Source organism: Hylaeus anthracinus, unplaced genomic scaffold (genome assembly GCF_026225885.1).
Source record: "Hylaeus anthracinus isolate JK02 unplaced genomic scaffold, UHH_iyHylAnth1.0_haploid 0, whole genome shotgun sequence".
Taxonomy (NCBI): Eukaryota; Metazoa; Arthropoda; class Insecta; order Hymenoptera; family Colletidae; genus Hylaeus; species Hylaeus anthracinus.
In genome coordinates, this window is record NW_026533254.1 from 26,550,112 (window position 1) to 26,574,216 (window position 24,105).

The following is a 24,105-nucleotide window of genomic DNA, read 5'->3' on the forward strand; positions in this document are numbered from 1 at the left end:
TTAGGAACATCGTGGACTAATTTGTATAAATGATCGATTAATTCCGAAGCAATAGGACGTCACCGTTGCAGGATGATGCACAACTAGTCTCGTAAAACTAACTATCAAGTATCATTTATTACAATCCATTATGGAAAGTACTTGGCACGATTTATCACGGTTTTATTCTTGTACGGTTAGTTAGGTGTTTCGTATTTCACGACTCACCCTGTACAGATTCAATCGGCCCCGTGCTCTTCATTGCAGCGACTTCAGAGACCAGCAATCCCTGGATTAAGGCGACTTTGTTCTTCCGCTTTCCGCCGCTTTTCCATGAAAATCGGGTTGTCCGACTAATCGCGGACTTGTACTACTGAAATTTCCCCGTGCACCAAGGAAGCGATGCAAAAATTGAAACACTCGTAAATTGTTAATACTTATTCCGTTATTCCGCCTGTTTTACCTCGCGTGAACTCGATGAATTATTTATAACGAAACACCGAGAGGAAAAATAAGTTACGGCGATCGTCCCGGAATTCCAGTATCGCGAGTCTTCGGATTTATTTTTCCAGCGGCTTATCATCGCGTTAAAAAATCATCCGTTGCTTCGCACGCTTCTCACTTCTTTTTATTATATGAAAGTTTCATCGCAGGTCCGAAAGTACGTCGCCAAGTAAAAATTGTTTACACCGTGGCTGATTATTTTATCAGCGCCCACGGGAGCGTTATCCTCGACTCGATAAAATTCTCACCGTGTTTCCCGTTTCACCTCGATCCCCAGAATATTCGCAACTTCTCCATCCAACTCGCGGTAATAACGGATGAAATCGTGCTCGCGTAACTGCGTGGCTCGCGACTCGTATAAATCTTGCGCGTTGTTTGCGATTCGATGTACGCGTTGCGTACGATCGCAACGTCTTATGAGAAAAGTTGCCGCGGTAAATCATTCGAGCACGTTCGAACGATCGCGAAGATTCGATAATGAATTGCTTGCTGGGAAAAGAAGGATTCAGGAATGAAGAAATGTCAGTTTAAAATTATTGAGGATCTTAATTATTGGATAAATTAATGACTGAATCGCTTACAGAATAAAAGAATTGTTTATTATTAAAAATGAACCTTAAGGTACGGGGAGAGGAAAACTCAAACGCAGGGAAAACTATTCTATTCTGGGCCTACGTCAAGCAGAGAAACTCGCAGTGAAAATCAAAAGAGATACAAAATACATTTTAACTTCGACAGAAATGCGTATTTTAGACGGTAGGGAGGCATAGGTCGTCTGTGCCCTCTTTACACGTTTATAGGTTTATAGTAAAGTCTGGATAAGTGTATGGATAAATGCAAGATGACTATCCTCAACACTAGGGAGCCTTCCCTTTGACTCTCGTCGAGCGAGCAGTGTAATATCCGCTTCTGCCTCGAGCCAAATCTAAACAAACACAGAATAGAATCCTCGACTGGATAACTACAACGTTTTGGGTCCCGATATTCTCGCACTCATCGAGTCTTTACCCGTACACGTTTTCAATATTCGTACTCCACGAGCCACGAGGAAATTCATGTGACCCCAATGACACCCAGAACATCCCCAAAGTCGTTCCCACACATCCTCACACATCGTGCCCTTGGTACTCGCTGGAGGGCCTCGACAGCAAACCGGAAATAGACGGGACGCCATCGGAAAACCGCAACTCCGGAATACGAGGGAAGTTGGTTACGGTGTCTGCGCGAAAATAGAGCAAGCTGCTGGCATTGCACCCTCCTGCCGATTAGCCTCGCCATTGGCAAAGCCAGTACTGTTTGGGGCAGAATGAGGGTCACAAATGCATAATCGATGCACCCTCCGCCGCGACCCACCCTACGCTGCTGTTGACCTTGTCAGTTTGACTCGAAGCAGGCTCCGGCGTGGAGCAATATGTGGAACGGGATCAGCGTGTCCTCAAGTTCAGATATTGCGCTCTGAAGTATACTACGTCCAGGAAGTAGCTTCGATCCGAGTTGATTCGAACATTTTTGCGAGTAGATGGTTTCCAGCGAAGTAACTCGGAAGAAGCATGCTCGGGTCTGTTCACTTTAGCATCGTGTTGGTCGAGGGACGAGAAACTTAGATAGGAAACAGGTAGCGGAAGTTTGAAGCATTGTTACGTCACACTCCAGATGTCCTGTAATGAAATTATAGTGTCTTGAAGATAAACATAGGAGGTGTCCCTCTGTTAACTCAGAACTCTGCACAAACTAGCTTTGAAGTTCGGACACTGTGTTGTCGAACATCCACTCTGTAATGCTATTTTAGGAAGCAAATCTGAATTGTCTACCGGCGAGATGTTTGGGTATCGAGGAGCCTTTCGACTGGATCTAACACTTTTCTAAAAGACTACACGTTTTAGGAATTGGAACTTTTAGGACGACTTACTACCATGGTTTGTTCCGAAATAAATCAGTGTGCCTTCGGCATAAGTTTGCGTGAAATTCTGTTCTTAAAATATGGAAATGTCGACATCGAAATAGTTACGGCTGAGTGGAGAGCTAAGTTTCATAAACTTCAAGGAACTTCGAAAGTCCAATGTGCTTGGTAACCGAGTTTGCAACATAATAATTTAATAAGTTAACAACACAATAATTTGTACGTTCAGAGGTGAACAACATGAGGTATAGTCCAAGTTCGATACCAAGGTCTGACGCAAGGTCCAAAGTAGTTTCAAAGAACTTTGAGTAGCCGTACAGCAGTATGTTCTAAACTAAATTAGATGTAATAGCGACACGTGTGTTTAATATATAAAATAATAATGTTAATTATAGAAATTATTAGCAGCGGTCGTAGAATTTGTTTCGCTTCCCAGTAGAGTATTCCTCAGCAGCTTTTTAGTACATTCGTGTTATCAGTAGTAGTGTAGTAGTAGTGCAAAGTCTCTTCTCAATGCAACTCTGTCGATAACTGTATTTACCTGTTGTTATCTTTAGCATAGAGTAGGTACGGAAATGTGCCATTCATTGGTAAAACAAAGTCTCAAACTTGAGAAAGTCTTTTCTTACTACAACTCTATTGATAACTGTATTTGCCTGTTGTTATCTTTAGCATAGAGTAGGTACGGAAATGTGGCATTCGTTGGTAAAAAAAAGTCTGGTAACTCGGAAACTACCCTTATCATTTCGGTGTCGAATCCTACATGATCGATTCAGCAGTGAAAGTTGTCGTTTATTGATAAACGACCGCTGAAATATAGAGTTGTTTCCTTATCAGTTATCGATATGAAAGGTACCATTTCTTATCGTACTAGAAGAGACCCTCCCACAGAATTTATCAGCTACTGTTACAACTTCGATATCGTATCAACAGTTGCTCCAACGACCCCCTTGGATAAATCAAATCCCCACCTGCAATTTAGGTCATCAGCTTCCTCGAATCACTTTCGACGTGTCACCCTACCGTATAAACTTTAACTACAAATAATATCGCTTCATGTTAATTCTTGCAAAACATAAATCTCGAGATTCTTTCATTTCTATTTTAATTTTCCTCGCGGTGCCGTGAGGAAAATTAATAGTCTCGCTGGCACGAAACATCAGGTATTGATACGATTCGCATTTCACGCACTGTTAAATCCTCTGAATGGCATTGTTTAATTCCTTCCGAGAAAAAATCCGCAGCCCTCGCAATTTCAACGACGCTTCGATAGCTAAATCCAGATCGCGACCCCGTTGGCTTATGGTAACTCGCGAAGTCACTTCGGAAATATAAATTTCCATATCGAACCGTTATTTAGAAATCAAAATCTATTGTTTTTAAATGAAATTTCAAGATGGATGTTTGTTTAGGAAATGCTCCCAGCAATTTAGTCCGTTCGAGATTGTCGGCGGTCCGTTAGAGGGTTGAAATCTACCGGTATTTCGTTAAGGGAAATTACATGAAACCGTGTGGTTGCCCTCCACGCAAATTAATCGTGTGAGTTTCCCGTGCTAGCATCAAAATAGAATTTAGGTCGTGACCTCGCTGACCTATATGGTACGAAACGAAACCTGTTCGAACACTCTTCGCCAAACTTCCGTCTATTCTTACCTTCAAAAATCACATGGTTGAGAGGGTCCAGCTTGGTGGCACACGACTCGTGGTATACTCGCTCGCGTTAGCTACGCGTTAGGTACCCGTTAGATACCCAGATATCCAAAAATCCCAGCTTCGAATTTCGACAAAGTCATACAAGATTCAACCTGTCGAATACAATTCGCTGAGTGATACATCTAATATATAGTGCGCAACCTTCGATTTAAATTGGACGTCGATAGGACGGGAATTTTCCGCGAGTTTCTAAAACAATGCGCCTTGCTCTCACGCTTCCAAGGCCAATCGAGTTTCTGAAATGTAGTTCAATGTGATATTACAATAATTGCTTTAATTTACTGGAGCATCAGATGCGGAATGTAGGTTACGACCTCGTTAACCTACTCGCTAAGATAGAGATTCAGTTAACCCGCTCCGAGAGCCGCGCGAGATCATTCAAAATCGATCTGCAACACCGTCGGACCCGACTGGCTACAGCTGTCGCGGTTCGCGAAAGTCCTTTTCCCACTTCGGATTAATATTCGATGAAGCGTCATCGATCGTTATCTTATTTGCGTTTCAGTGGACTCGCTTTGAAAGCTTCCAATATACTTGTACTTGTTATACGTAGGAGCCTAAACGAAAATTAAGGCACGAAGATTCGAACCCACGGTCCTCGGATCCATAGTCGTCCGCTTTACAGTAAAGTCTCCATAAATCAACTAGTTAGTCCCGAGTTTGTGTATTAATGGGGACTTTGTTTTCGCTCTGTCCTCTTCTTTATTCGCCGTCCTTCTCTACGTTCGAAACCCGTCGGCAAACACCAGAAAATAAACAAACTCTACGATAACTGCACAAGGTCAATCCTGAGTTTGAGTATTAATGGGGACTTCTTTTCGCTCTGATCTCTTCTTTATTCGCTGTCCTCTACGTTCGAAACCCGTCGGCAAACACCAGAGAATAAACAAACTCTACGATAACTGCACAAGGTCAATCCTGAGTTTGTGTATTAATGGGGACTTTTTTTCGCTCTGATCTCTTCTTTATTCGCTGTTCTCTACGTTCGAAACCCGTCGGCAAACATCAGAGAATAAACAAACTGTACGATAACTGCACAAGGTCAATCCCGAGTTTGTACATTTATGGAAACTTTACTGTACCTACATAATAAATCCCGTACCCTGGTAACTGATCAATACCTGAACTTGTACCTGGATCAATATCAATACCATTCACGAAAGTCAACGTTCTCGGGTACAACCGAGCACTGTAGTCAAGCTTCTAGTAACGCGATTTATTTTTTTCTTAACCATCTCTGTCTCTGCAACTCGAAACGACGAGGGGGACTCATTGAAATTCAAAGCAGCGGATGGATCGAAGGCGAGAGAAGAATGAACGATTGACCGTCGGGACGAGTAATCAGGTAACAAACAACGGGATGAACGCGGACCAACTCGCCTAACTCGATTTATGCTATAGACGGTTCCCGCGAATGAACACGCGGCTCCGCTCGGCCGAGTTAACGCGCCGGATTAAAGCGTATTAGCGTTTGCCAGTGCGACATATCCGCCGGATATACATACATATATATAACTGTGCTACCAACTACAAAAAAAAAAAATAAAAACTCGTGTTCCGCCGCTGGAAAAAAAACTACACCTTGTTAAAAACTCAGCTGATGCAATCAACTAACCGACGCAACTCCTCCGTTTTCTTTTTAATTGGCGTGAATGGAAATGAATTGTTAGGGGATAGGTTTCTATATTATTCCCTTTTTTTTTTGTTGGAAATTCCGATATTTGAAAAATTCCGATTTTCGTAGCAACGCCTCGCGAAAGCAGCTCGTTAGACAACAATTCTCTAGCTCCGGCGGTACGTTTTGCCCACCGATGTGCTTAACGTGTTTATAACTCGCCGGACCATCTGCGAGGAATAATGAGATCATCAGTCTCGCAACTGTGGCCGAGCATTAGACGAGAGAGGGTAGCCTTGTTCGCCGGATACGTTTTAATTAAACGTCGGTCGCGCGGATGGTCAACTGTTGGGCGAACTTGGTTGTCGCCGCAAAACGGTACACGGAATATTAAGTTGAGAGGACGGGGGATGGGAAGCTTGTTTCCAGGGTGCAACCGAACACCGATGTTACAATCTTGGAGGCCAAGCTATGTTTCAACACCTGGACGCTCGGAACTGGAACGTGGCTCTGAGAATTGGGTAGAATAATGATAGAATGTACGAAGTCCACCATAAATGCACTAGTTCAGTCCCGAGCGAGAATGTCAGAAATATGATGGTAAAAGTTTTAGAACAAAAAAGTTAATAATAAAAATGTTTATATTTTGTATGTCCACGTTAGTTGCACAAGGTCAGTCCCGAGCTTGTGCGTTTAACGAGACATGTTATACATCGCTGAATTCGTTTCGATATCCGCTTTTACATGATATAAAAAAATCCATACCATTCCATTTAAAAATACTCGAGGTGACCTTCGTTTCTCAGAAAATAGTAAAAATACGAAAGATTTATATACCTGGTTACATTGCATATAAAAGACAGTATCGCTCTTTCCTCTTTCATTTTGTTGTCATATGTACCATTTGCGATAAAAATCCTGGCTAGTAATAGCCTGAACACCTTGTATCGTCGCTCCGGCACTAAAAAGGGTTAAGAAACACTCGCGTCGTACATCTAAATGAAAGTCTCGAACCCTTCCATCGAAATAGGTCTCAGCCAGAGGCCTTGAACTGCAAACTCCCGTTTCTTTGTATACATTTTTTTTAATAAATGCCAGCAGAGAAAGGGGAAACGGTACACCGGCTGCGTGACCCACATTACAGGGCAAAAAGCGGGGTCGTGGCCTGCCGGAATAGGGGTTGCACGGGATGCGACGAGGCCGATGCACCGAAAAATGGCGAACCACGTTCCACGGAACGGTCCGTTCGCGGACTTCGCCCGAACTCTCATCTCGCGAAACTCTATTTTTGAACGTATCTGGCTTCCGTTAATATTAAACCGAGACGAGCACAGCCGATGTCGACGGTGTACCTGGAACTCTAATAGTCGTGGATTTGCTCGGAGAATCTCGCGCTCCCCTGGGAACAATCGAACGACTCGATAATTAATCGCGACAACGACTAACGAGACTTCGATCCCGGTAAAGTTCCATTGGCGCGAAGTTCGGGGGTTAACGCGAAAGATGAAGCGGCTAACTAAATTCGGGTGACGGGGTGTTGTACTCTTAGCTGAACAAAATTAAAACGCGCCGACACTTAATCCTCTCGATTGACTGATAGTCTTAGGAAACGAGCAAATTTGCCGAGAAAACGTATCGAGTTTCCAGGAAAATAACGACAAGTTTTCCTCGCTGGCGCGACGGGTATTCCATGAACAGGAGTGTGACACGCGTCCGAATGAAACGCACAACGCGTATTCGGCTCTCGGGTAGAAATTCCCCGTTAATGCCAAAGCAACTTAACATGCAGCATGGAGTCAGCTATTGCTGTCTACGGTGCGCAACAATGCTCGGAGCGAGCCGTCCATTGTTTCCATGCAAGCAGGAGCTTCCAGTGGCTGACTATACGCGAAATTGCACTACTTTCTAGAGTAATGTGTCGCCGTCGGCGCGTACAAAGCGGGAATATACGAGAGCCCCGGCCTGGGCTATCCCATTACAAGTCGATAGGTTCCGCACTGGACAAGGTGTTGGAAAAGTTCTTTGCGCGGTACCGCTGCGTGACATTTGGGTTGGACGTGTCCCAAATTCTCCTCGGATTGAAATGCAGATATTTCGAGAAGAATCGAATACGTTTCCCCGTCGCGATCCCGTTAGCGAGGCTGGCGAGATGCTTCGAAGTATTCAAAACGTTCGTTTCCCGTATTACGTCACTGTGCTCGCGATAATTTTCCAGCATTTTCAGCATCTGTGATTACCGTTCGGGAACGTGTAACGAAGCGCAAAACGAACTAGCAAAAAGTCTATTAAACATACTACCGTTCGTTAAAGTGTTAAAAAAGCGGAACTTCAACTTCATACATGTTAAATTAATAACATACAAAAAATTTCGTTTACGCCACAATAGAGAGCACATTGTATCCTGCAATTTACATATAAACAATTTTTTCGTATCATCAATAGTTATTGAGATATGCGGTTGTAACATTTTAGCGTGAACACCTTGTATATACAGGACGTCCCAGAATTAGAGTAAGAACCGGAAATGGGAGATAGCTGAGACGATTTTGAACCATAGTTTCCTGTGCCAAAATGTCGGATGATGCTTCGTTTTTGAATTATTAAGGAAAAATCACCGACCAATCACAGCGTCTCAGAGCTGGCCCAATGGCGGACCCGATCGTCCTGCCTCGAGCCCGCCTCTCGAGCGCTGTGATTGGTCGGTAGTTTTTCCTTAATAATTCAAAAACGAAGCCCCCAACAACATTTCTGCAAAGGAAATTGTGATTCAGAATTGTCTCAGCTACCCCCCTTTTCCAGTTCTTACACTAATTCTGGGACACCGTGTGTATACTAGGTCAACCAAAAAGTTCTGTTCGTACCAGTTACAGGTTTCAACGAGTATGCGCGTATTCGTTAAAAACGATATACAAATTGCAATCACGCTGACAAGATGTCACAAATAAAGATAAAAATAATATTATTCAATCAAATTTATTTAAGGTATGAGAAATGTATTATTTTGTGTTATCTTAAAAACGGATTTGTTTAATAATTTTAATCGAACTTAAAAATTAAATAGCATTCGTACGAGAGAAAAGAATAATTCTGGTCTGAAAGGATCAAAGAATCAAAGCTGGGGCAAGTAGTATGGGTCGGTACTTGGTCGGACGATTGCTCTAAATTGCTTTATTTATTATTTTATTCTAAAAACGGACAGAACTTTCCGGTAGACCTAATATTTATATAACCATCAACATATTTATACAAATATGTTGGAAACATCGAACTTACCCATTTAAGTTAAATGAATTTCTTCAATAGACATAGGGGGTACGAATATTTATGGGACTCGCCGTAAACATGTTCCACAATATGTAAAGATTCATAGGAGCTCAAATATCATTTCATTAAATTATGTGCTTTATAAGTTACATTATGCAACATGATAATACTGTCTGTTTGGACATTCTGTAACGAGATAGCTCCGGGTGCGAAGAGATAATACGTACAAGCACCGAGGGTGTAGGCGAGCATTGAATGTCACGAGTTACAGCAATTTCTAAAATTCTAACGTTAATACTTACGTGGGTGGAAAGGTAGTGGTCGTCGAAGAGAGACGCTGTACCTATTTTTTTTTCTTTTGTAAATTTTATTATTAATACCCCTACGCGCTCTGCACAATTTCCAACGACGAATTGATATATTTATACATATCTGTATACATAGTCTCCTTGTATATTTATATTTATATATACGTACATAACATCGTGTGGCGCTACATGAAAAGAGGGATTCAGTTTCTCGCATGCTCGCTTGAAAAATTGCTCCGCTAGCCTCTTCGAACGACTGCCGATTATGGTTAACGATGTTACTAACTAGTCGAATTGTCTGTTGCTCCGACGCGTACTGACAAAATAATTGTCCTTCCGGGCCGCTATTGTCGTTTGAATATCACGCCCTCTAACAACTGTCGCGACGATGGGAACGGGCGATAAAATTGAGTTTCGGCATTAATTATCGTTTAATGGTCGCCGGGGGTTCACGATGTAGTCGGTGTTTATCGTGGACGCCGACGTGTCCACGAACCGCGTTACCATGGGTCAGGGTTGAACTCCACGGGCGTCCGAACGCACGGCGACAATCAGTTTGAGTACTCGCCGTGCGCTGAAACGGTCGCGGTGCCAATTTCTGGTTTAGATCACTAATCGACTTACATCTCTAACGATAGATACGCGATACAGATAAACGAACCCACGAACCTCGATCAGAGCGGGTCGCAAATTGTCGTTGCCCATTAACCGTGCAAACGTTTTCCAACCACCGACACGGTTACCTTAACTTTTGAGCAGTGGCGTACGCTCGAGTCCAACGGGGTGGACAGAAACGAAAATCAGTGCCGTAACGGTACGGGATCGTATCCCGTGCAAACAGTCTGAGGTTTGTCTCGAAGAACAAGCGGGAACAACGGTGAAACCACTACACGAGACTTACACGTTAATGATTGTTCTGCACTCGGAATTGCGCCGCTGAATCTACCGATCCCCGCGAGTTACGAAAATGCAAAATTCAAAGGGAATTTGATTGGTTCTATCGGCGGTCACTGTTCGATAATTCTCAATGAAATTAACCGAGAACCTCTCTGGTCAAGTTTAGGGTTGTCGTGGACACGGAGAGCTTTGTTTCGAGAATGTGGAAATTTGAGAAAATCGTGGAAAAATGATATCTCACAAGAGAAGCAATCAAGAAGAATAATTTCGTTTGGAAGGTTTCGTTGAAATCAGACAGCCAGTCCTAGGCATCGCGGCTGAAAATCATATTTTCCACCGACGTATGTCGCACTCCATTAATTTCATAAATTCGCTCGAATCAACCGGGCGAGAGCACACGAATGAAACTCGATATCACTTGCTCGCGACACAGCCTGCCGGAGGAAAAACGGATTCGTATCAGGAATCACTTGGAATGTAATCCAGGGAAAGAAGATAAAAAAGAAATTGCAAGCTTCCCAGCTTTGTCAAGCCGCGTCAAATTTGATCGATCACAGGAACTCTGCGTTAAACTTTGCTCCTTCGAGGAGAGGTCACAGAAAGATTAAAACGTCATCCGCAGGTCAGCGTTTCTCAAATAATTCGCCGGGGTGGTCAAACTTCTCGGAAGCCCGTTGGAAACTTCATCGGTTAACGAGGATCAAAGCGCAGGGAAGCTAATGCCACTGATTGTGATGAATCGGCCAGCTCGGGCGACTTAATCCTCGCTCGGACAGTTTCTCTCCGTTAAATCAGCGAAATCTCGAAAGTACCGAGCTCTGTTTACTTTCGACGAGAGCTTCTCGCGAATCCGGATTCTCTCAGCTGAACGCCGTCCCCGTTTTTCGCTTCTCTCCGCCGGCGTTCCCCGAATCGAGATTGTTTTTGCCGCTCGCAGTAATTGTTTACGATGGATTATTTACATTTGCATGCGAAACGAGGAACAGCTGGAGCGCCTGGAGCTATGCACTATCGATTCAACCCCGGCAGAGGTGGTGTCCGGTTTCGTTGCGACAATAGCAACGGGAGTGTGTTTATCGAAAATATTATTTTTCTACGATACTGGTAGACAAGTACGCGTGGAAAGGTTTTTCTATTTGCCGTCGATGAAAGTCGTGACGCGGTCTGAAAAAAAGCTCTTCGCGTGTATCAAGACGTAACGCGTCGCTTCAGAGACAGACATTTCTCACGGTTTCGTCTAGCTTTCCTTCGAACGCCATCCATTCTCTTTTCGGATGATTCAACGATACGAGAATGGACGGCCGCTGTCTCGACTTCGCGAGACATTTAGATGGACTTCTATTTGCTAGACTGCCGTGTAAGTGCTCGTTCCATTTGCGCTTGAATTTAATATCAGGTTGTCTCAAAAGTTCCTTTCGCGACTTTCACTTAAAAGGGGAAGCTCGGATAACTCATTCTGGGATGCCAATGTTTTTTATTATTCTGGAGGTGAAAGAAAGAGATACGTGTCCTTGCCGTTTGATTGAGTAGGCCTTAGTTTCTGAGTAATGTGAAAATTGACATTTATTTTTATTTTACTTTTATTTTGATGGTACTGATATAGGATGCAAGTTTTCGAAGCAGAAATTATATTATCACATTATAAACGTTAATGTAAATTTAATTTTGAGGGATTTTTATTTCAAGTACCAAGATATGAGTGTTACATTACTGTTGTCTCACTGATACGCTTGTGCCGACTACTTTTTCCCTCGGACCTCTTTCTCTTTCACCCTCTGTCCTTTTCTAAGCCCGACTCGAGCCAAATGTAAGCAAACACAGAATAGAAACCTCGACTGGATAACTGCAATATTTGGGTCCCGATTTTCTTGCACTTATTTTTAGTCTTTACTATACTTATTAATAAAACGGAAGAAACTTTTGGGACGAGCTAATATCTTCCACCTGTTCTGCGGTCGTAAGAATTCGGCATCAAATTGCGTTCAACCGCGCCGAACATACTCTCATCGTAACCGTGTTGACCCAGCTGTCGCTCGTACACCGTAAATTTACGCGTTTATTGTTCCACGGTTCACCCAAATACGCAGGTGTCCTTGCCGTTTCGAGGTAATCCCCTTTGGCTGCGTTTATCCTTTAATTCCCTGTGTCAACATCGACCTTAACGCCCTAGGCGCCTTCACACTTGGGGTAATTTCCATGCTCCGACGCGACAGGCTTTCAACCGAAATCCTGTCGTTACGCGTTCTACAAACCCCTTAGCCGCGCTCCGTTTTAATCTTTTCTGTCTGGCTGCTATAAACTCTCTGCAGAACGACGTCAGACTTTCGTCAAATTCGTCGTTTGGAAAGTTTGAAAATCCGAGAGGGAACTCTGACGTGACAACGAAACAGGAAAATCCACGAACTAATGCGCAGTTCCTCTACGTTTACACGTTGACTGCCACTCTGATTCGCATGGAAATGTCTAAACTAAAATTTCAACGATGATAGACTATAGACTATAGAATCCAACATTTGTCGTATTATGTTTGAATTCTCATCAAAATTCACGAATTCTATTCAGATTTGTTTTCATCGATACTTGGTCCTTTAGATTATTCGTTGAAGTTCTTTAAAAGCTCTCATATGGGTGACGTGACGTTCAACGTGTTAATCAAGGCACTCCCATAGAAATTCGCGCCACTCGGTGCGAACTCGAGCGAATCTTGTTAAAAAGGGCGAAACTTAATAAGCCGGGAGCTGGTAAAAGAGGCGTCAGGCGAGAGAGGATCCAGGGGCGACGTTATCAAGCCAATCTTAAAATATTACTCGAATCGGATCATCAATCTGCTGGTCCAGGGGCAGCAGACTCGTTTGCAGCCTCGATAAAAAGACGCGGCGGAAATAGACGAGTCTGCGGAGACCAGGCGTCACCCTTAAAATAGGTCGACCGTGACGGAAATTTTCGCCTTTCAAGACGCTCCTTCGGCCATTAAACTTCTCTTTTAATAACGTGTAACCTGGCCGAGTGGACGTCGATGTCGCGCACACGCGTGAGGCCTTTTCGACGATAAGCCACCCCGACGCTTGCATCGCCTAGATGATCCCTAACTTGATCTTTTCACTCGCCTTTGTCGCGTTTCTTCGTTGAATCCGACGTAATCTCGACGTCTGTGAAAGATGAAACCCCCCGAAAATAGCTATCCAAGCTAGGAAGCTCGCATAAAAATGTGAAAATCTTAACGTCCACGACACCCTGAGAAAATGAAGCTCGAAAGGAAACGCAGCAATCGTCAAAGCAAACGTCTCGAGTTCGACTAACAGAGGGAAGCACAGGCAACTCACACTGGGATTTCGATGCCAATCTTTTCTTTTTTTTGTTTTGTTATTCTGCAGGTGAAAAAAAGGGATACGTGTCCCGGGGTTTCATCGAATACGCCTTAGTTTCGGAGTAATAAATTTGTGAAAATTGAAACTTACTTTTCTGTTGTAATTAAAAAATTCACATTCACAATCCGGTGATGTTTTTATTCTTTTACCCCTGCTACTAATTATTTTAAAAACTAGAAATTTAAAATACTGTTAATATTATATCCAAATGAAATTAAAAATTGAAACGATTGAAAATTCGACTGCGTTACCGTTATATGTTACATATGACAAATAACTTTTACAGGGTGTTCTATGTTGGAGGTCCTTGAACGGGGTGGTTCGGAGGGTGGTTTGAAACAACTTTTTCCTTAGGCCAAATATTGTCCGAAGTTACGTTAAGGAGTTATTAACAGAAAACCCTGAACAATCAAAACGCGAGTATGACGATCGAGCGCTCGCAGTAGTGTAGACTACGCGCTAGTCGGCCGCAGTAGTGTAGGCCACGCGCTGGACAGCCGCAGTAGTATAGGTCACACTTTACTGGCATACTCGCGCTCTGATTGGTCAGGGTTTTCTGTTAATATATCCTTAACGAAGCCTCGGACATTTTCACCCCTTTCAAGGAACTTCAACATTTTTGTGACACCCTGTCTTATTATTTCAAATATTACTACTTGAATGAAAAATCCCTCAAAATAAAATTTACATTAATGTTTATAATATGATAATATAATTTCTGCTTCGAAAACTTGCATCTTATATCAGCACCACCAAAATAAAACAATAAATTTCAATTTTCACAAATTTATTACTCCGAAACTAGGGCCTATTCGATCAAACGCCGGGACACGTATCTCTCTTTTTCACCTCCAGAATAATAAAAAAAAAATTGGCATCGAAATCCCAAGGTGAGTTCCCCTTGTAACGTGAGCTTCCCTTTGTAAGCCTCGGTGTTAACAATAAAAATCATTCGACGGTCATCATGGACTCTCGTTTAAGTGGAAAAACCAGATCGCTCGGACGCACATAGAAGACACGCTTTAATCGCTAATTGGCAAATCAGGACGATGAAAGAACGCGTCATTGTTGCACCATGGATATTATAATCTACGTCTCACTCGCACGTCACACTCCGGCTAGTCGAGGACGGTTCTCGTACCGACTGTTTATTCTCGATCACGAGGCCCCGCTGAGCCAGCACACGTTTAGCTATTACACGAATCGAAAGTCAACACTGTCAATTCCGACGATTGTCTCTCGAGTTTGGGTGATATGGAAGATTCAAATGCAGGCCTCGATGTGCACGTTGGTCATCTCGCTGGCTCTCAGCTGGTTGTTTACGTGCAGCTCCGAGGACGCGTTGCTGTGCACCAGGTCCTGCTTCCTGTGCACCTGGCGCATGTCGCGAACAGGCCCGATCGCCACGCAACAGCTCTCCAGGGTTTTCTTAAAGGCGGCGCGGAAATCGCGGTTGAAGTAGGCGTAGATCAACGGATTCAACGCGCTGTTGAAGTAGCCTACCCAGAACACCACCGCAACCACCGCGTCGCTGCTCTCGCAGGTGTCGCAGAGCGATGTGATGATGTACCTGTTGAAAGAGAATTGACAGACCGTTAATACTTTGGAAAGGGGTGGAGTGCTTACAGTGAAGCAGTTATACGAGGCAGTTTCAATTTTGATTAAATACATTTTTGCAAATGATAACACGAAGAAATCAGCTGTTATTAAATGTGAAAAGTTCCACCTCGATCGGTAAATTCTTCGCCGAGTTATATCAAGGAATAGAAATTTTGCAATAACAATAGTTATAAATATTTCATAGAAAGTCTATAAATTTTGGAAACGAGAACATGAAGAAATCAGCTGTCATTAAATGTGGAAAGTTCCACTTCGATCGGTACATTCCTCGCCAAGTTACATCAAGGAATAGGCCATTAACACAACACCGGCCAATAACCTTCTCCGGTACCATCGCATACACGTCGTGTGATCGGCCATTAAAGTGTTAACGAAACGCCATAAGTTGTAGTATCAGTACCAGACCAGTACCGCTAAATTCCTAGCAGAGCGCTCCAAAGACCAACCGAACCTCAGAACCCGATCGGTTCGATTTAAAATCGATGCGTAATAGTTGGCAAGCCGTTGCCAAAATACTAAGCGATCCAACCTCCGAAGTGTATCGCGGTCGACTTGGAACGACTTCCTCTGTTGCACTATTAATCTCCATTCATGGAGCACGCCGGCTGAGCTCGAAGCGAAACAGTCGGCCGTGGTTGACCCACATAACCTCGAAAATTGTTTCCATTGTCGCGAGGAGAATGGATTTGCCGGAGCTTCTTTCCGCCCGAGCGCCGATCAGGCTTCGGGCTTCGAGGTATAGGTTAGACAGCTCCGAGACTTTTCCTTTATTAAATTATTCGAGCGGCGCGATTACTCGACCATTTGACAGCTTACCATTATCTAAACGTAGAACAATTATATTTTCACATCGAACGACTACCAATTTTTTTCATACCAACGCGTTTGATGTCACAATGTCCTCGATCGATGAATTTGACTGTCCAACTCATTGTGAACGCACAATAGAATATATGTTGAATAAGAATGGTATTCCACGCGAGGCACAGGTAGTTATAAATGTGTACAGGTAACTTCAGAGATGTGTATATTTATGACGAACATTTTATTTGGGAACATGAAGATTACTATTTAATTTAGACACATTTCTTTAATAGGCACATAGGATACGAATATTTATGGGATTAAATATATATACAAACTCGTATCGGTGTCATTCCCATCGCTACATCTCTCTCTCCCCGCCGTTCCTTCCGGTTCTAAACTTTTTCCCAACCGCATTGTTGAAATTTTCCTCGCATAGCACTTTTCTCGGGTCGCGAAGAGCTCTTCTCCTCGTTTCTCTCCCCACCAACGAAATCATTCCGACCACGTGATTCGAGTAAAGGGGGTCGCGAAACAAAGCCAAAGGACTCTCACGGTGGGCGCAATTTAAATCCCCTGGCTGCTTCTTGTGCCGCTCGTTTTTATTGTTTCAGCTTCGTCGTGAATTTTAGGAACGTCTGCGGAGATTGAAATATCGTCGGGATAAGCGACGGAACTTGCCCGTCCCGAGAACTTTCCCTCGCGTGACGCTCATCATTGTCGCTTCTCCTCGAGAATACTCTGGGTAGACTTGGAAGTTTGCTGACGGCTGTTCGAATGCTCGGCGAACTTATAGTTTCTGTTAAGCAACTCGTATTGTACACAATGATCTGGTATTTCGTCATCTTTTTATTTTCGAACGGCCGAAATTCATGTCCCGTTATATGGCGAAAAATGCTGTGAGGCGATGAAATGGGTGGGTCAATAGAATGAATATGTCTCGCTCGTTACATAGCTTGAAAAGTGGAGAGGGAATGCGATGAACATAGAGAAGGACAGCGAATAAAGAAGAGGACGAAGCGAAAGCACCAGGATATCGATGAGTTTTATCGTCGCATTAGCATTGTCGTACGACTAACCGTTTGTAGAGACATTTCGACCGTGTGAATGGGATTCCATTGTCTGTGGCGGTTTGTCGTACGATCTGCTGTACGACAAGTCGTACGATACGTCGTAACCGGTTCGACCGCATGTACAACAGATTGTACGACGCGTTGTATGACAGATTGTACGACGCGTTGTACGACAGATTGTACGATCACAACCAGCCATTAAGAAATGAAAATACCAACTTCAGCAATTTTTATCAGAACTTTGCGGAAACAGCTTCAATCGATTCTTCATATTTTTGCGATGAAAGTAAAACCACTCAACCACTGTTCAATCTATGATTGAGCAGCTGCAAGTTTTTCACACCCATTTTGTGTTTCTCGTCGCGCCGAGTACGCGTACAGGCACAAGTCTTACGTCGACCTTCGTTGTATTGTGTCACAGGTTGCATCACACTGGAAAAAATTAATAGCAAACGACGCGAAAGTGTAGCGAAAGGAAAAGTTTCCAGACGACTGGAGCATTAGCATGCACGGTCAACCGTTCGATTTCCTCGTAGGGAAAAGTCTGACCACTTGCTCGGAACGAGGATCGACCTTCACCCTTGTTCGTCCAATTTTAGCTGAAACTATAGCTAAGGTCGTGCACACGATTAATGTATCGATTGTCGAGCCGATGAACGTAAAGACGACGAGTGATACCCGGGAAATGTTTCGCGAGCGCGACTTTATCTATTTGTTTAAAAAAAAAAATTATTTTCTTCGTCGTGACGGGAATAGATGTTCAGAGGAGAAAAGTTTTCGATTGTCGGGAGCGATTGACACTCGATCACAAAGCGAGATTTCCGTCGCGAATTCAATGCGTATTCGTCGAACGCTTCGGTTCCCTTCAGCCCGCGAAAAAGAAGGTTTGCTCATTAAACGACTTCGTGACACCCAACGAGGCTCTACCAAAGTGCTTTCGAGAACTTCTCTTCGAATTGTCGGATTCCCGTCCCCGTTCCATCGACTCGGTTCCGAAGAGCTCTCCGCGCGGATCGTGGAACAAATTTTCGAAAATCCCCTCACGGCGTACGTTATCCCTTGCGCCCGGGCGAAACAAATTCCACTCCGCGAAATGGTATCGGTGAAACCGGGAGCGTGGGTAGGCAAGCTTTCGTTCAGATCCAACGGCGTGGGCTACAGTTGTAAGCCGGATCGATCCGAAACTAAAAAACCGAGGCCTTCGCCGCGGATATCCGACTTCATCTGGTCGATTCGACGAGGAAGTGGCAGGAAAAACGTGGAAAGTGAGGAACGGACGAGTTAATAAAGCGAAACGTACACGGTCTGACACCTCGCCGAGTGCGGAATCGCTGCATTTTCCTGTCGACCCCGTTTCACGTTCTTTGAGCGTTTCCCCATCCTTTTTCCGCGTCTTTCTTCGTCCGCGTCCGCCCCCTCCCGCGGACCCACCGCTCGACTAGAAAAAATAATTCTGTCCGGAGCTTTTGTTTCCGAAGCTCGAAAAGGCGGACGAATTCCTCGGCTGGAACGCTCGTTTGCTCGGTCGCCGTGAACATTTTCACCTAAAGCGCGCCCGTCCACAAAGGGCGGACATATTTTCCTTTTCTTTCTTTTTTTTCGATTTTTTCTTCTTTTACTTTCAAGGAAGGACCCCGTCCGAGATCTTAATTACGGATCTCAACTGTCTGGAAGTCGGAGGACTTCGGTCGGTTGGGACAATGGAAAGTTTCGCCATTTAGCTACTGTTTCGCGGGATATTATTTCACGATTCGGAAGGGGACATCGGCAAAGAGGATAATATTATCTTAGCCCTTGGGAGTTATTTTATTTTCTAGGGTTAATTTTTAGGGTTAACTTGGATTAAGATTAGCGTGGAAAAATTAAAAAGAAAACCTATCCTAATAGCGTAGCTTTTGAAGAAAATTGGTCTTTCTTCGAAGAAAGAATTGGTCTGTGCACAAATAAGGATGTCCTAAACATTCGACCTAAACTATAGCTTTATCGCGTAACGGTAAATAAACGAGAAACCATCGCGATGACCTTTGTCAATTCGACGAGACAGCTGAAAACGCTTGGGAAATTGATGTTTGCCCTCGAACCGCGTGGACAATATCTTAGGCGATCCTGGGAATCAACGGAGGCTTCGTCGCGTCCGGAGCACTCGCGAAAGTTTCCATAGAGCCAATTAAAGTGACCGAGATAAGATAAGGAAACATTAATTCTTGTTTTCTCGATGGATGTTCCATTAAATTAGGGATACGTTCCAAGGAGGGAGTAATCTCTGGACTTTTATCGTTGATTGGAACAGTTATTTAACAAGAGACTCGTTGTATTTGTAGAAGAAAAATAATATCAAGTATTTCGATGGTTTCCCTTTGCGTGTACGCGATGCGACAACCCTAACGTTATACAGTAATGTCTCCATAAATGCAGAAATTTCTCTACCATAAATGCACACAAAGCACTCCTATTACTGCGGGGTATACTTCCTGAGGGGTGGAGGAGTTCGATCGCCGAACAGTGTAACATGATCCGTGATCGGATCACTCGGTGAAACAATTTAATGCAATGGTGTTAATAATAAAAAAAATTAATAATAAAAAGTTTCACCGTTACATTAAATTGTCTCACCGACATACCCTGGTGTTTTTGCTCCTCTTCTTTATTCGCTGTCTTTTCCACTTTCAAAGCTTGTCAGCAAACATCAGAGAATATACGAAGCCTACCATAAATGCTCTAGTTCAGCATTTGAAAAAGTTGTTTCAAATCACCCCCCGAACCACCCCTTTCAAGGATCTCCAACATTTTTGGGACACCCTATATTTTTCCTTGATTAAATACCTTTTCCTGTTCAAAATCAATCTTCAACAGTATCAATATATAAAAACATATAAACATTCTTTGCAAAGCGAATACACTGAATGCGAAGGAATCGTCGATCCCACGAAGGTAAAGTTTGTTCGTACCAGTTACACGGACCGTTACCTCGACGTCGGTTATCGATAGGATTAACCTCGTGACCCGGCCAGCTTCTGGACACTAAGATGACCTGTTACAAATCCACCAATGTCCGCGTTGCACGGGGTTTAAGGCAATCGAGATCGATACTCGAGGCTGAACGAGACGCTCTCCCTTAACAGTTCGTCGCATATTTGCGGCGAACGATTCCTCGAAAATATTTTATTTCATCCGTTGTAGGTCAGTCATTTTAAAATTTCAAACATTGCAAAAAATACTGTAAATTGCTTTTTTGATATGTTGTTAGGGACCACCCGAGTTACAGTAGAAAAACCGCGAAATTTTCGCACTCTTCAGTTTTTCGCAAAACAGTTACCAAAGGGCTATTCCGACGAGAAAAGTCATTCTTACCTTTTTTTAAGTAAATAAAATTTCCTAAAATTTGAGACGTGTCGAGGCTCTGTAGCTCCCTTAGTTTCAGAGATACAGTTTTGCGAAAATTGACAAATTTTCCAAAAAAAAGTGAAAGTTTCAACTACCGACCTACTTTCGATCAATATATCGACATAAATACTCATCCTACACTAAACTCATGAGATATGAAGTTCTAGAAAATTCAATTACCTTTATTTCAAGACCGTAACGGGACCTGTACAAGGAAAAGTTGTAAAAAAATAGTATAATTGATACCGTAGGTATTTTGACTTACACTGTTATTTTCTGAGTCACGTTTCTGAGAGTTGCAAATCTAGATTTATACTATCTGGCTAGTCCCTAATAACATATCAGAAAAGCCAGTTTACAGCATTTTATGCAATGTTTGACAAAAAAAAATTGTCTAATATGACCGGACTATTCAGCTTTAGGGGTGAATTTGCTCACCGCGGTTACGTCACCCTGAAAATGGGAACGTTAAAGTTAAAGTTACTTTTGGAAGTGGAAATATCGAAGTTGTCCATCTGGCACTTCTCGTACGCCACCGCAGAAGTTGACACGTATCTAGAAGGGATGACCAGACTTCGTGCTGCGCAACCCCCCGGGAACAATGATTCTCGCGCTGAAGGGGATAAACGATCGAGCAACATGTGTAATTCGAACCGCGGGACTCCCGATCGAACGAGGTTTCTTCAATTCCGTCTGTGTTCCTCGTTTCCTTAATCGATCGTTTCTTTTTCCGTCCAGAGGGTCGCAACCCTCTCGTCTCAATTCTATTAGATGAAATCCACTTGATTTAGAATCCAATTAATTACGAGACTGTGTTTCTTCCAGTAATTTATGAGAAAGTATTTCTTCCGTGGTAACGTTAATCGAGAAGTTTTATTTTCTTGCGGGTAAAGAAGTCGGTGAAAAGATGTAGTAGTCGTCCGAGGTGTGGGTATTAAGTTGCGATCTTCTTTTCGGGTAGTTCAATTATTATAATTTATAAAATATTGTGCCCTGAAAAAGACTAATTCTAGGACCAGTTTTCCTAGAAAAGTGCACTATTCGAATTTTTTTTAATTCTTTCCACACTAATTTTAGTTCAAGCTAACCCTAAAAATTAAACTACATTAGCACTAGAAAATAAAATAATTCAGGTGTGAAAGGTTAATATGTCAGAGGAAATTGCTAGTAACTTGATTGAGTAAAAATAATTGAAATCGAACGGCTGATACGTGGAAAGCATGGGTGCTAAAAGCGAAAAGCGATCCACTAGGGGCAAAAATTCTCTGGTCGGAGTATCGATGTCAAATAAAATTCGGAAACGACCTACCATCGTCGAAAATGGTCAGCCATTTCCATCGAAAATTCGAAACGGTTCGTCGGTCGCAAATCGAAAAAGGCCCACGGTTTCCTCTAACAGTCGAAACGGACCAACGGCTATCGTTAAAAATGAAAAGAGCCGGGCGCCTCTATAGAGGGATTAGGACCATCGTTTCATTCATCATAAATCACCCAAAGCTCCACTAAAAACGAGCCACGAACCACTTTATCGGCCCAATATCCATTCAGCGGCGGGATAATGATGAATCAAGCTTTAAACGGTCGTTCCGTCCGAATATCGAGTCATTCGCCGCTACCGCGTTCATTTCGGGGGACAAACCTCCCCCTCACGCCTCGATAACTGTATCGTTGCCAATAAACCGACATCTAAAGAAAGCGGAAGTCGGATGGTGGAAAGGAGACACGCGTGAAACAATTGAGCTTCGAATGAAAATTCGATAAACAAAGGGTTTTGTCAGATCTGGTATGCCGAAGGCACTCGTGTTCCGTAATAACCGTGCAGAATACATTTGTCAGAATTGGCGGGACATTTCCGGCGGATTGCCAACATACCAGCGACGCTAAATTGCGCTTAAACGTTGTCGGCATGCGAGCAAACGAAATCACGCTCGAGGATGTTTGTATGCGCTAATGTACGTTCGAATGATGTCTACTCTCCGTGAAGCGTAGGCGAGGAAAGGTTGTCGGATCAGTAAGGTAAAATACTCTCTTGGTAAAGTGGAACCCTCATTTCTCGAAGGATTTATCGAAAGGGTCGTGGAAAAATGGAATGTTTCAACTTTCCGACCGATCCAACCATGACGAGCGAGCTAAACTTGCTAAATAAAATAAACGTTTCTGTGAAAGATTCAACCGCGGAATTCAGGTTGAAACGAAGGTAGAGAGTGTCAAAAATAGAATCGTTTCTCTTTATCAGAGACGGTCTTTTAATATTAGGCCAGTCATGTTAGACAATTTTTTTGCCAAACATTCCATAAAATACTGTAAACTTGCTTCTCTGATATGTCGTTTAGGGACTACCCAGATAGTATAAATCTAGATCGTATCCAACCATTTCTTAGGTTGTTTTACATATTCTAAACTATGAAACAGCAGTGAGTTGTTTTTCGTAAAACATTCTCAAAAAAAGAATTTTGCTGGTGTTTTCTTCACCCTCTTTTTATTTTTTATTTCTTTAACTAAGTACAATGTGGACAATCCACCTTCACTGTTTCGTAGATGAAGCGATTCTGCGTAAACAAAAATTTGTCCGGATTCGATAGGTAAACTGTACCATGAGTAATTGGTATGAAATGACCAAAAAGTACGATTTTGTCAGGAAACGTTTTGATCTTTACTCGGCAAAAGCTGACCGGGGTGCTTTTTAACATCATCGTTTAAAGTAAATGTTTTTCTATTCAAAAAAACTTTGTACAGGCTGGCCTTGACTACCGTCAAAAATCACGTGAAAATTTTCTATTTGCCATTCCCAACTATCAAAAAATTATGAAATTAGCATCGACAGATCCGGAAAAAGTCGAATTTTAATCAAACAAATTAAACAAAAATTCGATTCTTTTCTTTTTTCGAAGAATGTGCGGTGCCCCCCTTAACACCGATTTAATCGATTTAACCGAGGTTAACGTCGGATATTAAGTGGGGCTTCACGGCGCTATCGCGAGAATAAAAGTGGTGTCGCGCACCTGCAGCTGCGATATCTCGAAACAAGCCTCGAACGTCGTGCACAAGTGTATCCGTACGTCGAGTCCTGTGCAAACCACTCGAGATCGTAGCGGCAGGGGTGGCTTCTTTTTCCGCGAGACGGTATCGATCGGGCCCTGAGCAAACCCTCTTCACCCCCGAACATCCCTCGGCAGCCCTAGCGAACCCTTAGAAATTTCGGGATGCAGCCGACAGTATCGATAGTGCTCTCGAGCAACGGAGGCTGGCCCATCGAAATTCTGTTCGAGGGGGAGGACCTACTTTTTCACCCTCGACTTTCGGCTTTCCGGTGACAGAGGAGCTGGGAACATCGGGTAGCAACGAGATCATACGCGCGAGCCGCTGATACCGATACCTATCAATTTCCAAACGTTTCGTTCAAGATACGAATTCGGAGGTAAACCACTGCTACTTGGAAAAATAATCTTCTCGCCACTTGGAACTCGTTTCTCGTAGAGGCCGTATCGTTCGAGCGGGAAGGTTTAATTGGTACTTCGACATCTTATCTCAAAATTTAATTCACGAATTAATACGTAGAGTCAGTACCTCTAATATCTATTGAAGAAATTTGGCTAAATTAAATAGTGGGTTAAACGTTTCCGAATTAATTTTTCGTTAGAAGTATCTATATTAATAAACTGTACACATGTGCATA

The 24,105-nt window shown here is 43.1% G+C and overlaps 1 protein-coding gene across 2 annotated transcripts in view; it reads right to left on the bottom strand.

Moving 5' to 3' along the window:
- Positions 1 to 10,538: 10,538 nt before the first annotated feature.
- The window catches only part of LOC128892795 (octopamine receptor beta-1R-like), a 53,946-nt gene continuing 40,379 nt past the window's right edge, over positions 10,539 to 24,105 (bottom strand). For both annotated transcript variants that reach the window (XM_054153354.1, XM_054153346.1), the window contains one exon: positions 10,539 to 15,118. In XM_054153354.1, the coding sequence (XP_054009329.1) occupies positions 14,812 to 15,118 (307 nt within the window). In that variant the 3' untranslated portion in view covers positions 10,539 to 14,811. The remainder of the gene's footprint in view (positions 15,119 to 24,105) is intronic.